Here is a 15,012-nt window from a genome sequence, read left to right on the forward strand (position 1 = left end):
GCTTTTTTCAGCTGATAATCTTACTAATTTCAGCCTAAGACTTCCCAAAGTTGAATTCATGTAACCCTTCTTACTCTTTTCCAACCTTTAATGCCTTCCTTATTGACATATATTTTCACATCCTGTTTGCATAAAATTTGGCATGTGCTGGTGACAATGTTATAAAGTTTTCTTACTGCCATCATGATAATTAAAGTTTTAAGGTACATAAAAGCAGAAGGCAGAGCCCGTGAGGAGCCTACCTTTTACTGTTTGCTGGCCTGCTAAGATAAAGACAGGGAGAAAAAAAAATACTTTCTTTTTCATTTGTTTTGGTTTTTTTTATTTGGTTTTTTTTTTAAACAGGGCTTTTGTGGAGTTCTCCCGTAATCCAAAGGAGATCTTTAAAGTTCTTCCTGAAGTGTACCTGGCAGTCAAGATGTCACAGCTGAAGATTCCTTTTGAGCTGTCTGTTCATTATCCACAGGATATCAGGAGACAAGTGCAAGGTGCAGCAGCTGCAGGTTTGGAATTTCTAAGGTAATTGTATTGCATATGTAAAATGTGCTTCTTGCCAGTAAAATGAGGTTTTCTGGATTCTGTGGGAATTTCCTTGGAAGTGTCACCAAGGAAAAAACATTAGGTTGAAAAAACAGATGTGAACTTTGTCTAAGCAGAATGTTCAGGGCTAGAAATAGCAGGGTTGTTTTAAATATTTCTTTATAGTTAAAGGTATTTTTTTGTTCAAGAGAATTCCAAGTATACAGTCATCTTCACCCCAAGGTTCTATTTTATTTTCCTTTAGCTATGAAAATATGGATGTACTGTACACAGTTATTTCTGTGCATGGTAGAGACAGTGTGGAGACTGTGATAACCAAAATAAATGAGGAGTAGCATTTGGGGACAAAAAAGAAAGAGAGACAGAGATTAACAAAAGAAACAATGCAGAAATGTAAGGACATGAAGTGTAACAACATAATAGGAAAGAATTCTGAGAAATGCAATGTACTGAATCTCTTTGGTCCACACCTGCTTTTGCTCGGAAAACCTGGCATGTTTGTTTCAGTGTTATTGTATGCTGTGATTGTGAGCTTCAGATCTTACAAGTAACCTGATAAAATGGCATTCTGCCTAGCTCCTGATTGGTCTGCAGCCATTTCAATAATTTAAAATAAGAAATCTAGAATAGGAAAGCAGGAATGAGCTGAGAAGATTAAAGTACAGGTGAGTATTTTACTTTCAGTGGATGGTACTTAGCTTTTAATAAATTATTTTAGCACCTTCACTCTGCCCAAGACTGCACTTAAAATCTTCATGAAAATTGGTTCTTGAGGAACTCAAGTCTCCTAAGCTAAAAGACTTAAAGTACTTACCTTTTGTCAAATAAAAAGAATATATATATACACATTAAAATTTCTCTATAAAAATTTGCTGAATTTATGTTTGTATTTTTGTATACTTCATTTTTAAAAAATAAGCTTAGAAGAAAATGCCATAATGAAAAGCCTCACTATTTAACCTTATTTTTTTCAATATTTAATTTGTGATGGCAGAGTTGGTCCTGGTGTGTATCTTTCTGCGTTTGGTTATTTTGCAGTTGGAACAGTTACTCTGTAGTAATTTGGTTCTGTGTGGTCATTCTCTTTTCTAATCAAACTAATGTATTTCTAAATAAAAGTCATTAAGTACCTAAATGTGCCCTAGGGATACCTTGGGAAGTAGATGAAAGCAAAAAAATTCATCCTCTTGAGTTTCCCCTTGTGAGTGAAGTACTTAGCATCTCCATTATGTTTTAGAGTAAATGTAGACTGTCAGAAGCAGACAGTGGAGCCAGTGGAAATCTCATTTGGTGATTTACAGATGTCAAAGATGATCCCAAGTCGTTTTCTGTCCATCAGGGTAACAGAGGTAGGAATATTCTGTCTCTGAACTAGGTTTTGTCTAATAATTAGTACCTAGATAGCTTAGCAGAGATTAATATCTGACAAGCTTATGTTAAAAAATTGGGTATTGCTAATGTTTTTAGTGCAGAGGTGTCTAAGAAGTGTGGGGAATATTATTAAGCTTATTTTTAGTAGTTCCTTGTTAAACAGTACTCACATGTTTCCACTTGACAAAATTTGTGGGATTTGCTGGAAGTAGACATAAATGTAAAGAGGATTAATGGAAGAGGTAAAATGTTTGCGTAAACTATAAAAATGAAGATCAGGTATTTGGGCCATTTACCTGTTTATTAACTGCCAGTCTTCTTCAGAAAATGTACATATGAGAAATGAGATGAATTAATGGTAGTATATGCTCATTCAGAAAAAATATTTCATGCATTAGGGAAAAATTCTGTGTATATACAGATATTTCTGAAATCTGAAGCTGAGATTTTTAAATCTTGCACTAGCTATCATCTTCATTAGTTGAGTAATAGCAATATAAATGCTGCTGAAATAGAAATAATAAAAACTTTCAAACCACTGAGCTAGGGGAAATAAGATAAGGTATTAAAACAGCTCTTGTTAGTAGTGGCATAATTTGTAAGTGGAGAAAATAACATTTTCCTTCTTTTAGTTAGCCAAATCTCTTGGATGAAAAATGTTAATGAATTTGATCAGACCCCTTGCAATCACTTTGCTGTCTGGGCTACTTCTGTTCTAATATGTGAGCTTTAAAGATTGTAAATAAAGATTGTTTTTTATCACAAGCATTCAGTATTAAGTCTGAAATGGTTATATGAGTTTAGACATTTTAAAAGATTACTTACTTTATTTAATTGGCTTTAAATAGGTGTTCTCACCAGTTTCCTAAAGTATGATTCATCATAACAGTGACAATGCTGATGTGCTGGCACACGTAGCTGACTGGTATGCTGTCACTATTAAAAAAAGATGCACCCAAATCTGTGCACCTGTCTAGTCAGCTGTCTGCCTTCTATCTTCTGTCTGTTCATGTGGTTTAGGAAAATGGAAGCAGTCTTTTCCTAAATTCCTGTATTTTATTAATGCTTATATTAAAATCTGTTTGGCTGAAAAGTGTGTTGCAGTAGCACAGAAAATAAACATTTAAAAAAAAATACTGAATTATGAGACAGAAATGCTTCAATACATTGGTGCATTGTGTGTGAGGAGTAGGAGTGTTTTCATGTATTTTGCTCACATGTGATTTGTATTTGATGCAGAAGAATAATATGAAATATGTTATTGTCTAATTTTTATACTTGCAGATAGTAGAAGTTGGACACTTCTGGGGTTATAGGATAGATGAAAAAAATAAAGCTGTACTCCAGGCTCTGAGTGCTGAAATTGACTATCAGAACCTGATGGATTTAGCAGTGCCTCCACGTGTAGATGTGCTTTGTCTGGCACCATTCACTTATCTGGGAAAGAGAGGATACTACAGAGCTCATGTTCTGTATATTCATGGGGATAGTGCTGAGGTAATGTGCTATGTCATATTGAATTGCTAACATGTAATTGGGTTAACAATCTTGGAGCTTTGCTGCCTATTTTTTTTTGTTTATTTTTTCTACAAATCACTCCAGCCAGAATAGATTAATTTGTTTCTTTTCCAGAGCACAGAAATTTTTAGTATTAAATTGAGAAGCTCTTGCAGAATGAAGTAAAATAAAGAGTAAAACCTCCAGTGAATCTGAAAATGTGGCTTTTTTTTTGGAACGGTGTTTATGCTGCTGAGTTCTATATCATCAACAAATTCATGACTATTTTGGCTTTGTTTTGAGATGAGTAATGGAAATTAGTGCCACAGTTCAAGTTTGGTATTGATTTTTCAGGCCAATATTTTCAGCAGTTTTAGGGTGGATTTTAAATTTTTTTTTGAGACTGGCCTTTGAATTTCTTTTATTTCTTAACCTGTCTGCATGTCACCACTATAGAGTTAAAATTGGATATTGTCATGAAAAACGACTGAGTAGTAGTGCTAATCTCATCGCTTCTCATTTGAATTTATTAACTCTCACTGAATACATGTTCATGTTTGCTTAGCTGAAAGCAGTTGTTGGTAATACTGCTCACTGAAGAAGTAAGGTTACACAGACCTGAGAGTGGGGAGAGAATTTAGTCTTTCAGAGAAACTTGCCTTTTCTAGATTTAGTGGATTATTTGCATTACAAGCGGATATTTAGGTCTAGGGATCAAATAATAGATGTGATAAAATCTGATGTATTCTTTTTGGCATGACTTTATTTTTATGCTTTCTAGACTTTGAATTTGCTTCCACGTGACTTGATAAGATTTGTGTTGTACTGTAATTTTTAAACTCAAGTTGTGACTTTTCTTGCCACTAAAGGTAGCGCTTTTAATGATGTGGAATCTTTGCAGATACTCTTGATTCTTTTGCCAGGTTTTTTTTGTGGATTATGGCAATAGATCAGAAGTGCCTTTAAATAAATTAAAGGAGATTCCAAGCTGTCTTCAAGGGCTTCCTTTCCAGGTAGGGATGATGCTGTTGGCTGCATCTTACTAGATACTTTTGTGTCTGGCTGGCAAACAGGAGTGAACTCCAAGTCAGGATAATACTTAAATAATAAGTATTTTGCTGATGGAAGTGCCTTCAAATAACCTCCACTAATAGGAAAATGTTTTCCAGAGGTGTGTGTATTCACAGAGCAGAAATTCTTGTGTGTAATTGAACTATGTTGTATTTAATTGTAGAGAAATTCTAGTTTTGTAAAGTTCTGTTTTTTTCATGCTGCTTTACTGTTCTCTGTACTCCTGGCTTTCCTAGGATCTTTTCAGACAGAATTCTCTTGATGATTAAATACAAGTATTATAGATTCAGTGATCTTTTGAGGGATTTTGTAGCCAGCTTTTCAGGAAAATAATAATCTTGAGCTGTATTTCTAAATAAAGTAACTACTTTAGTTGTAATTCAGTTTTTCAGTGCTCACTCAGATATTTTTAAACTAATAGCAACAGTTGTGTCATACTAATTGTATTCTCTGAAGCATTTAATGATGAAAATAAGAAATGAACCAGCAGAAATAATATTTGATCTTGACAGGGCTAATTTTGTTTGGTTTTTTTTATAGTAATTGATGTAAAAAATAATTTTGGCAAGAAGCATCCATTTTTATATTTTCTACACATACTAAATGGAAATGTATTTCTGCCTCAGGCCTGATCTTTTAGTGACCAGTTTTAATGATTAGCTAGAAAAAACCCAGGGTTTCTGCTGTAAATTCATTTGAAGACATTATTACAGATAGTGATTTTGGTAATTGCTCTTGCCTGCCAGGGACAGAAGAGTTGTAGTGATCTTGCCAAGTTTTCTGTTACCTAAGTTGAAAACAGTTGTAGACTGTGAAGTTTTTTCCAAAGGAGACATCTCTGTGCTCCTAAGATTTCATTGTGAATAGTGAATTACTACCAAATTATCCTTTAAGCACTGTTTGCTCTGATTCCTTAGCAACTCTGTACTATATTGAAGTGATATGAGCTGTCATGTGTTGGCAGTGATGGAGTAGGAATTGTGCCAGTAGCTTTGCAGCAGCCCTAGGAGTTAACATAAGCCACCACAATAATTATGAAAGAATTCATAGTTACTAATTCAGACAGTTTGTTGAGAAAGTGAAATATTTCCTCGCTGATTGTCTGGTTGGGCCAAGCTGTTTCCTTTGTTTCTGCTCTAGGCTTTGGAGTTCAAGATCTGCAGGATGTGTCCCTCTGCCCGGTCGCTGGTGTGCGGGGAGCGCTGGAGCTGCAGCGCCAGCCAGAGATTTGCCTCTCTGGTCAGCGGCTGCACTCTGCTGGTGGAGGTTTATTCCCTTGTGCACGGGGTGCTGCACGTGGATGTGTTCCGTCACTCGGGCTGCGGAGGCCTGGTGAGCATTCGGGACGTGCTCGTCGAGGAGTGTCACGCTGAGCTCGCACAGGAGTCCTACAAATCACGGGTATGTACTGACTAAGCTGCTGCTGCTTTTCCTACTCTGATTTACTTCAGCTCTGGCTGTCCTGAGAAGCTGAGCTGCAGCTTGACTAGTGGCAAGGTTAATACTTGAATAGGGCCGTGTATTTTTATGTGTGTGCATAACACATATCGAGCTGTAGGCTGAAAGCATTGCTGATTTGCAATCCCTTCTGGAGGAGGTGTTTCCCAGGAAATTATTTCCTTAATTGAACTGCTCCTTAAAACTCTGAAAAACTGTTAATTGCTTCATGGCTTTAACTCTTCTATATTGATGTTTTATATAAGGCCATTTATATGAAAGGCCATTGAGACATTGTTTTTTGTCTTTGTATGCAAGTATTTCTTTGTGTAGGACTTTCTTTGTATAGTTTCTGAAGGAATAATGGTTCAAGGCTTCTAACACTTAAATTATTGTGTAGCAAAGCCATGATTTGCTCAAGGAATGCTTTTTGGACCAAGCAAAGGAAGAAGAGCAAATGCCCATCGTATCTGCAGGAGAGGAAAAAAAACATCTCATTGAAAGATTATTGAACTCTTTTTCTGAAAAGAAATCTGATGCGCCAACCCATAAGGTAACTTGAGTGGTGGTTTTGGCCTGTCAGCACCACGTGACCCTGCTTCTCACGTTGTTAGTATGGAGATGAGGACTGAAACTACCACAGATAACAAAGCTCTATCTGATGTATTTAGTAGGGCATTCTATTTCCTGTTGGTAGAAAGCCATTGTGTGACCAGTGGTTCAGACTGGTCTGCTGCCAGTTCTGAACAGTTTTGAAGTACAGCCTGAGAGCTAAGTGATCCTGCTCTTCTAATACGTCTAAGGCAGCACTTTGAACTCATGCAGAACAGAGATAAAATTGAACAGCTAAATGCAATGTTTCCATACATGGTAATCTTCATTATATAAGCCACAGCAAAAAAACAACTTTACAACCCTATCAGTTTTTCAGAAAATCTAAACATAGTTTTTACTATACATAGTGTTTCATTCTTCATCAGCTAGTGATAGGTAAGCAGCTGGGATAGGTGAAGCAGTGAATGCTCCAGTAACTGATGGTAATGATGCTTTTCCTCTGCCAGTGCCAAACTCAGAAGTGTGTTTTGAGGTAGCTAGTCACTACTGAGTTCGAATATAAAACAGGAGAATGTGTGTTCTGTTCTGCATTGTGATTACAAGTTAGGCCTCATCTACATTCTGATTATTTTCCCATTTCAGACCTGACAAAATTTCAGGCTTTCAAGCACCTAATCATGCCCCATTGCTCTACAGGAGTAATCCTGTTTAACTTCCTACTTCATAAAGAGATATTTTCAAGATTAAAGACCACATCATGTAAATAAAATTACCTGATTTTCTTCAGTGATTTATGAAGTCTGAATTTGTGTTTTTTAAGCCAGAGGAAAGTCATAAATCTGGAGCACCTGTGAAAATGTATAATTTTAGTTAAGGTGCCTCAACAAGCGAAGTTTACCTTAGATGAGTGAAATGAAAGTGCCATCTTACCAATTTAGCAACTCAGTGTTGTTCAGTACATGCTGAAATGTGTTTGGCTTTAATTTATAAAGCATTTAGATTTGAAGAGAATCCAGGTGCTGGCCAACTACAAAGTCTTTTGTCTCTCTCCTTGTTTTTTGAAGGTAACAGTTTTTGGTCCATATAGTCCTTATCAGCTAAAATGCTATGGTCTGACCAAAATATCCCAATTCAGGTATGAGAAGACTTTATTGTGAAGTATAGTCATGTTTTTATCTGTTGTTTTTGATAAATAGGCAGAAACCACCTAGTTACTCTTACAGATTTTTTCTGAATTTTTATTGATTGAAAAGACTGAAGGAGTCAAGCCTGAATTGCATTAATACACACACTATTATATTTAAAATCTTGGAGTAGTTTTAAGGTGCATTATTGTTCTTACAGAGAGATTATTTGATAACTGTTATTTAGATCTGCTAACAGTAAGCAGCTATTTTGAATTTGTGTTGTGAATTTAAAATGGTTTTTTATTTACATGTTTTTATGAGTTTTAGAGTTTTTTATTGTTGAAAATATTTCTTCCCCAGGAACATTCTCATAAATAAGGACAGCATAAATTCCACTGTTGTCAGTATTGGTGCAGAAGATCCCTTTCAGCAGCTCCTGGTTGCCACTAATATATCAGTAACTGCAGCTGGTAATGCCTAATAAAAATGTTTGGATGGTTTTTCTACACTTCTGGTTTTATATGAGTAGTTCTGTTATGTCACTGTAGTTCTGTGTAACATCTTTTTGAGGTTTCATTTTCATTCAATGCTCCTTAGAGTTATTTGAAATTTTTTTTTTTTTGGTGCCAGGGTCTGTGATTTTAGGGGAAACATCTTTGATGCCTCCTATTCATGGCCTGCTTGCACTTCTCAGTATGCTGTTTGCTCCTGCAATAGAACTCAGGTATTTATGCATTTTAAAGTGGTGGTTCTTTTATTATTTTCTTTGGGATCCTCACAAATTTTCGACATTATTTATTTGATTTTTTTTATATTTTTGATATTTTGATATATTTATATTTTTATATTATTTTATATTATTTGATGAATTTTTATTTATTTGCTTTCAGCATTTTATATATTCTTTTCCTGGTATTTTTGATGAGTTTTAGTATAGCATGTAAGTAAAATAACTGGTTCATATACTTATGAATTGGTTCTGCAGAATCTTCTTTCATGATACGGCATTACAACTCCTGACAGTTGTGCTGGAAGCCTGAGAAGGTGGAATGTAAACTGGGAATGTTAAATCTACATGAGAGGAGGAACTTTTGTAATTTTTTGTAAAAGCTGAGCTCCAGCAGTAGCATTGCTGTTGTGTTTTCTTGAATTTCTGGTATTTGTAGACTGTCGTTTTAAAATAATGAAGCTTGCTTTCCTTTATTATGCTTATATAGGATTTTTTTTTGGTAAGTTGTATGAGAATATGTTTTTATAACCAGAACTTCAGTTTTGTTTCCTCACTGTATATTTTAAAAACCAGTATGACTGAGTGTGAATGCCTCTCAGTTGTTTTAGCTTCTTTCAAACACATGCCTTGCTTTTCATGGCTTAGAAAAATTCATTTAAATCTGTCTTCATAAGAGGTTAGTTTCTTAATCTCTTGGTGAGACTGTTTTCTTTCTTTTTCATGTAGAGTTGATAAAAGTGGGAAGTATTTTACTGGCGTTCTGTGTGGTTTGGGTTCAAATCAGACATCTGGGGCTCCACTGCTTCCAGCAAATGATATGGAGGTGACATTTGATGTGCATTTTGGACTGGAAGACATAACAGAGGTAAAACTTGTGTAAGAATTTTCACTACAGTAGGAATTCAGTAGAAGTCAGTGCATCTGAGCTTGTTAACTCTTAGTGTTAATAGAAAAGCTTGTTTGGATTGTGGAGCTTAGGGTTTTTGTAGTTTTGGTTTTTTGTTGGATTTTTCTTTGGTTTTGTTTGTTTGAGTTTTTTAATGTATTCCTTTTTTATAATCATGGATTTTTATCAGGAGAAGCAGTTACCCCCTCCCTACACTTGGAACAAATAAATTACTATAGAATGTTGCACACTTGTCAAAATATAATCATCAATTTTACACTAAGCAGAAGTCAATATTTACTAGTTTTGTTCTCAGGATGGCTTTACTGACAAGCAGAACACTGCTACTTTGCAGGCTTCGGTTTGATTTTACAGCTCTGATAAGTCATCTGTATTGAGCTACATCTCAGAGCATATCAGCCAAACAAGCAATAAAGCCCCTGCATTCCTCACCACTGCCTTTTGCAGCTCAGAGAGTGAGGTCTGGCAGAGGGAAGCATGTACATAACCTGTGCAGTGCAGGACAGTGACTGTGTTTGACATGTGCCTGGGACAGTGAAGGATTGCCCTGGTTAGGTCTGTGTGGAAGCAGGTGCTTGGGGTGGTCCCTGGAGGCTTTCCAAGGACACAGTGACATGCTGGTGCATGTATCTGTGAGCTGGTTTTTTCTGATTAGCACTGACTTGGTGTGGTGGCTGTGTTCATGATGCCTTAGCCAGAATGGTAACTCCAAACTGCTGTACATTTGAAAAATTATGGACAGAGAGAGAAAATGCTTAAAACTTTCACAGAAGGAATTCTGCATTGGAACAAGTCTGGGAAAGTGGTAGCCTGTAGGTATTATGGCATATCTGAATAACCTTAAAAACTGTGGTACCAGGTGTCTGAAATATTAACATCACTGACCACCAGAGGTGCAACTGCAGGAAGAAGCATTTCTGAAGCTTCAGGTGTTTTTTACTTATGGAAACACTATTCCAGTTGAAGTTCAGTGATGTGGATGCTTTGACCACCTTCTTGTCAGTGTGATATGATACAGACCTTGTGCTGGTTTAAAGTGCTTTATATCTGTCACTGGTGTTTTACAGATAAACAGTCTGAGGACAGCCATGAATAAGCTGCTCTGTGAGCAAGCAGTGTATTCTGGACAAGAGCAAGTGGCAAAGCTGCAGGAGACTATTCGTCAGAAGCTTCTATGGTAATAATTTTGTAGAAATAAGATCTTCTGTTCCACAGTCTCAGCAAAAAGAGAGTGATTGCTTGAAGCATAGCTCAGATTAGGCTTTGGAAAAATAATACATGCTGTCATTTAATGATGCATTTAATTTACTTTGTGTATTTATACTTAACAACCTTAGACTTCTTGTGGAAGCACTGGTTCTTCAGGGAAGCCAAATCACTTAGGAGTCATAAAACCTAGACTGTAAAACCTGTTCTACAGGATATCAGCTCTTATTTATCCTTGTTTGTTGCAGCCAGGACAAATCTAGTGGAGTCCAGTTCAGAAAGATTTAGAATTCTTCTTTCCTGTACATTAAATTTGAATCATGTGTGCTGCCTTTCTTCCCTCAGCACACCTTTGCAGGATAGGTGTTGACCAAATTAATTGGAAGTCCCAGGCAAATTTAGGAAGTAAGGCCACCTTCTTTTTTTCCCAGCAAGCCTCCCTTCTTGTAAGTGAAGCAGTGGTTCTGAAAAGCCCATTGTGATTCAGTGCAGCCAGCCTGAAGAATTTTTCAGCTTGTAGTTTGGGAGGAGTGCAGAAACAGTTCCTGTGTGTCCCTGCTGAGCATAATGTGAAAAATCTTCCCTTGTTTGTACACTCAGCATGAATTTTAGTGCTGTCTGTATCATCAGGAGAATTTTCTCATCCTGATCTGACTCTGTACTAAACTACCTTAAAAAGAGCTCTGGTCCAGAGTCCATAACAAAACTTTTACCAGCCTCATCTCTAAGAAACTGGACCCTTTTTTTTTGCCAGTAGAGCTTTGCTGAAGTAACTGCGTGTTGTCAGAGTTAGGCAGTTCATCGTGCTGATAAAGATCAGAACCCTGCTCTTACCCAGGGCTATCAGGATGATTATCAGAGCAGCTGTTGATGCTGATTTTTCAGGTCTTCCTTGGTTTTGAAATTACCTGCTCTCTTACCTGTGGGGAAAAAACCTATTAAATTGCCTTATGTTAAAAGCAAGCACCCTCACTTTCTATTTCCAAAACTCCAAATAAAATTTGGCTGCATTCCATAGTAAATTAGGAAGTCAGCCTTACCTTTTGAAGCATTAGAAATGAAATTAAAAGAGCACAAGCAATGAAGAAGTCAAGGAACAAGGATAGGCAGAAAGAGGCGAAGCCACAACCCCTGTCTGGAGGTGACTGTGACAGTAACAACTCATGCTGGGACATCAACACTTACATGCTAAATTGAAGGCACTGAAATGTCACTGCTATTCGTTCAGACATGTGAATACTTGCTACAGTTTGGGCACCTATTTTGGGCAGATTGTTCAGACATCTCCAGCCAGCTGGGAGGCGAAGGGTCAGACCTTGGCACAGGTCCTGGGCATTGATGTGTTCCCAGCTCAGTCAGCGCCGGCTGCCTGACTCGGTCACTCTCATCAGCCCCAGGCTTTTTGTCTTCAGAATTTTATGCCTTTCTGTGGGAGCCTTTTCTCTCCTGGAATTTTTTTTACATTTACTAGTTGTCTTCCTATATGATCCTATAGATATTTTTATTTAAACTTTTATTTTATATTATTTTTGTATGTTTTTATTTGGAGGAATAAACTGATTATTGTAATGATTTCTTTTTTTCCCTTGTGTAAAATCTTTCTTGGTTTTGAATATTGTTTTCCAATGGTACTTTCTGTGTTTTGGAAAAAACTGTTTGTTAATTCAAGTACATAGGTAAAAATTTAGCCTGAACAGTCTTTCATAACTGTTTTCCATTTTTCAAAAGCTAATTGTATTTACAACATGTCACCACTACTTAAGACTAAAATCAGTTTTTGAAAAACACATCTAGACAGAATTAATTAATGTCTACTACTGTTGTACTTAGCACAGCTTGAGGAAATAACTGGAGCAGACAGACAATCTATAGTAATTGAGTTGTCATGCAAAACAAAATACCCTAAAAATAGCTGTATTATACATTCTAGTGAGTAAGCATACATAAAATATAAGGAATAAATTACAGTTGCAAATTCTAGTGCTTTGTAAAAAAAGAATCTCATTATTTTGTTTAGAAGAAAATGCATTCTGATGATACATCCCTGTGAAATTTGTATTTTGACTTACTCCAGTGTATGGGCAAAGTCAGAGAAGTGAACAAATCAGACTAGATTAAGAGGAAAATTTAAGATTCCTTTCAGCACAGACACCTCGTAAATACCTGGTTGTATCTCATAAAAAAATCCTTTGTCTTTTTAATTAACCAAATACAAGTGTATTTCTTAAGGCTGTATTTATATAATTTCAGTTTAATCTGTAAATCAAAGCCTCGGGACATCATTGATCCTACCTGGTATGGGAATCCATATGCATGGAATCAGGTAAGGGTATAAATTTAAAAGTTTTTCTGGTTTTTTTTGGGTTTTGCTTGTTTGTTTTTGTTGGGTTGAGTTGGGTTTTTTGAGAAGTTTGAGTACTCCAGTACTTCAGTTAGTTAGGAGGGTTGAAAGGGAGAACTTCTGTGGTTATTGAATTTGAAAATACCAAAAGCACTGTAGGGTTAAACTTAAAGCATAAGAACTTTTATTTATGCAATCAGTTATGCCTGTTGATACCCTGTTTTTGTAGAGTCTGTTTAGTTGTTGGATGACTTGTTTTTTAATTTTGTGTATGTAAGTATTTAGTGTTGTCAAACAGAACTCTCCATGGTTTTCAGGTGAGAGAGATTGTAAAGTCAACTTCACATTTGTTGGAAGTTAAAATTTTCTATTCTTTCTGTTAAGTAGCTGCAGCTACATTTTCCTGAATGCAGTGCATTTTAATTTTGTTTTGGTTGCTGTGGTTTGAGGTGGCTTTTCCTTTCTAGGCAGCTAGAAATATGGCTTGTTTTAGAACAAATGTGGTGGGGTCAGTCAGGAGGGCAGTTTTCTCAAGACCCAGGATGATTTCATAAAAAGGACTCTTCTAGCTTCCTACTCTTTCTGTAAGGGCCTTTGCAAGCTACTGCATTTCCTGAAGAACAAGTAGAGTTTCTTAATTAAAAAGGGAGTGAGGAATTAGTGCAGGAGTAAAAGTGCTACACACACCCTCCCTGTTCTCCCACTCTGCAGTCCATAAAGGAGGAGTCTGGGTCACCCTTGAAAAGAGGGACAACAGAACACTAAGGGCACTAATTTCTAAAAGGCTTTTTTTTAGAGTGTGTTACTGCCTTAAGCCAAGGTGTTTCTATTTTCATATTTCAAATTCAGTTACCCTTGGATTTAGGAAGATAATATACTCAATTTTGCTGGTGTTTATCTTTTATAACAAGCTAATGTGTAGGCCTTGGATCAGGATTTTCCCCACTGCATCTGAAGAATCCCAGGACATCTTAGATCACAAAATACTGCCTGTAATCCTTTGGAATTGATTATGGAATAGTGTTCTGAAATCATGGCAAACCATGAGATAAAGCATTTTGTAGCCCTGGCTCTTTCGTTGCAGTGTGTGGCATGGAACTGAAATTCCTGTATTATTTAAAACTCAGAACTCTTCAAAACTTTTTGTTAGCTGTCTTATATAGGAAAACATTAGGAATGCATTCTGACTTTCATCTTGCTTCTTTTGTTTAGGTGGATTCTCAGCGTATTATTGATGAGTCTGAAGAGCAGCATGAAAGAGGAAATTTTGTTTTTCAGCCCCACAAGCTTGTTTTGTTGAATGATTAAGTAGTTCTAGAAGTCTTTCAGAGGATGAGGTATTACTAGTCTAAAAATTGCTTCTGTCTTGTATGCATGTTTAGCAAGACTGTTCCTTAAGATGAGTACAAGTGTACTGAAATACAGTTTGGAAAATGTTCTTATGTTTATGAAAAAGCTGAGGTTTGCTGGCCTAGAGGAGACAAGTTCAGTCATTAAAGAAACTGATGCAATTTTAATTTTTTAATAATACTTCTAAATAGGTTTATCACAAGGTACATGAAAGATGAAGCAGATCTAGGCTTAGTTGATCATTTTCTGTCTAAAAACTCTTAAATTAAGGGGCATGACTTTTTTATTGTCTGTAATTGCAGGTTGCATTTTCCTGTTTTCTTTTGTATTAGTTCTTAAAAAAAATACGCAGCAAAGGGAGTTGCGGTTTTCCTTTACCGAGGAATAGAAGTCAGAAGAAACTGATGCTCTGAATTATATATCTTCATGTACTTAGTACAATTTTTTCATTACTTTTTTTTGTACAGCAGAACATAACATGATTATTTTCCTGTATGGCAGAAGAATGCTTTTGAATTACTGATTCATGTCACTTGGTTTCATCCTTTCAACTTATTTTTACCTGGGAGATCTTTAGCCCTAAAAATGAGGTCAGTGGTTTCAGAATAAAATGCAGAAATTAAATAAAATGTTTTTGTCTCTTCCTTTGTGTAGTCATGCTTAATAAAAGCTAAATGTAGTTGTTAAAGGTATGTGATTGCATTCATGGAATACATCAATACAGAAACAATATATGGAAGAGTATTCATTTTCACTGTTCACTCTGATTTAATGGTCGTGTAATATCCAGTCATCCTCTGAAGGACAGAGAATCAGTGATCACCATAAAGAAGTGGCAGATTCTTGGAAAATAAGGGGATGCTTAAAATAAGAAATTATT

The 15,012-nt window shown here is 36.1% G+C and overlaps 1 protein-coding gene across 1 annotated transcript in view; it reads left to right on the forward strand.

Annotated features, from left to right (window-relative positions):
- Positions 1-14,776, forward strand: part of TDRD9 (tudor domain containing 9) — a 63,972-nt gene extending 49,196 nt beyond the window's left edge. Inside the window, exons 24-37 of the mRNA XM_056492885.1 lie at positions 346-519; positions 1,778-1,889; positions 3,196-3,408; positions 4,332-4,421; positions 5,620-5,880; positions 6,317-6,469; positions 7,536-7,606; positions 7,959-8,068; positions 8,229-8,322; positions 9,055-9,193; positions 10,303-10,412; positions 12,692-12,764; positions 13,995-14,119; positions 14,600-14,776. Of these exons, the coding sequence (XP_056348860.1) occupies positions 346-519; positions 1,778-1,889; positions 3,196-3,408; positions 4,332-4,421; positions 5,620-5,880; positions 6,317-6,469; positions 7,536-7,606; positions 7,959-8,068; positions 8,229-8,322; positions 9,055-9,193; positions 10,303-10,412; positions 12,692-12,764; positions 13,995-14,090 (1,696 nt within the window). The 3' untranslated portion in view covers positions 14,091-14,119; positions 14,600-14,776. The remainder of the gene's footprint in view (positions 1-345; positions 520-1,777; positions 1,890-3,195; positions 3,409-4,331; positions 4,422-5,619; positions 5,881-6,316; positions 6,470-7,535; positions 7,607-7,958; positions 8,069-8,228; positions 8,323-9,054; positions 9,194-10,302; positions 10,413-12,691; positions 12,765-13,994; positions 14,120-14,599) is intronic.
- The last annotated feature ends 236 nt before the right edge of the window (positions 14,777-15,012 follow it).

This window comes from Oenanthe melanoleuca, chromosome 5 (assembly GCF_029582105.1).
Source record: "Oenanthe melanoleuca isolate GR-GAL-2019-014 chromosome 5, OMel1.0, whole genome shotgun sequence".
Classification (NCBI taxonomy): domain Eukaryota; kingdom Metazoa; phylum Chordata; class Aves; order Passeriformes; family Muscicapidae; genus Oenanthe; species Oenanthe melanoleuca.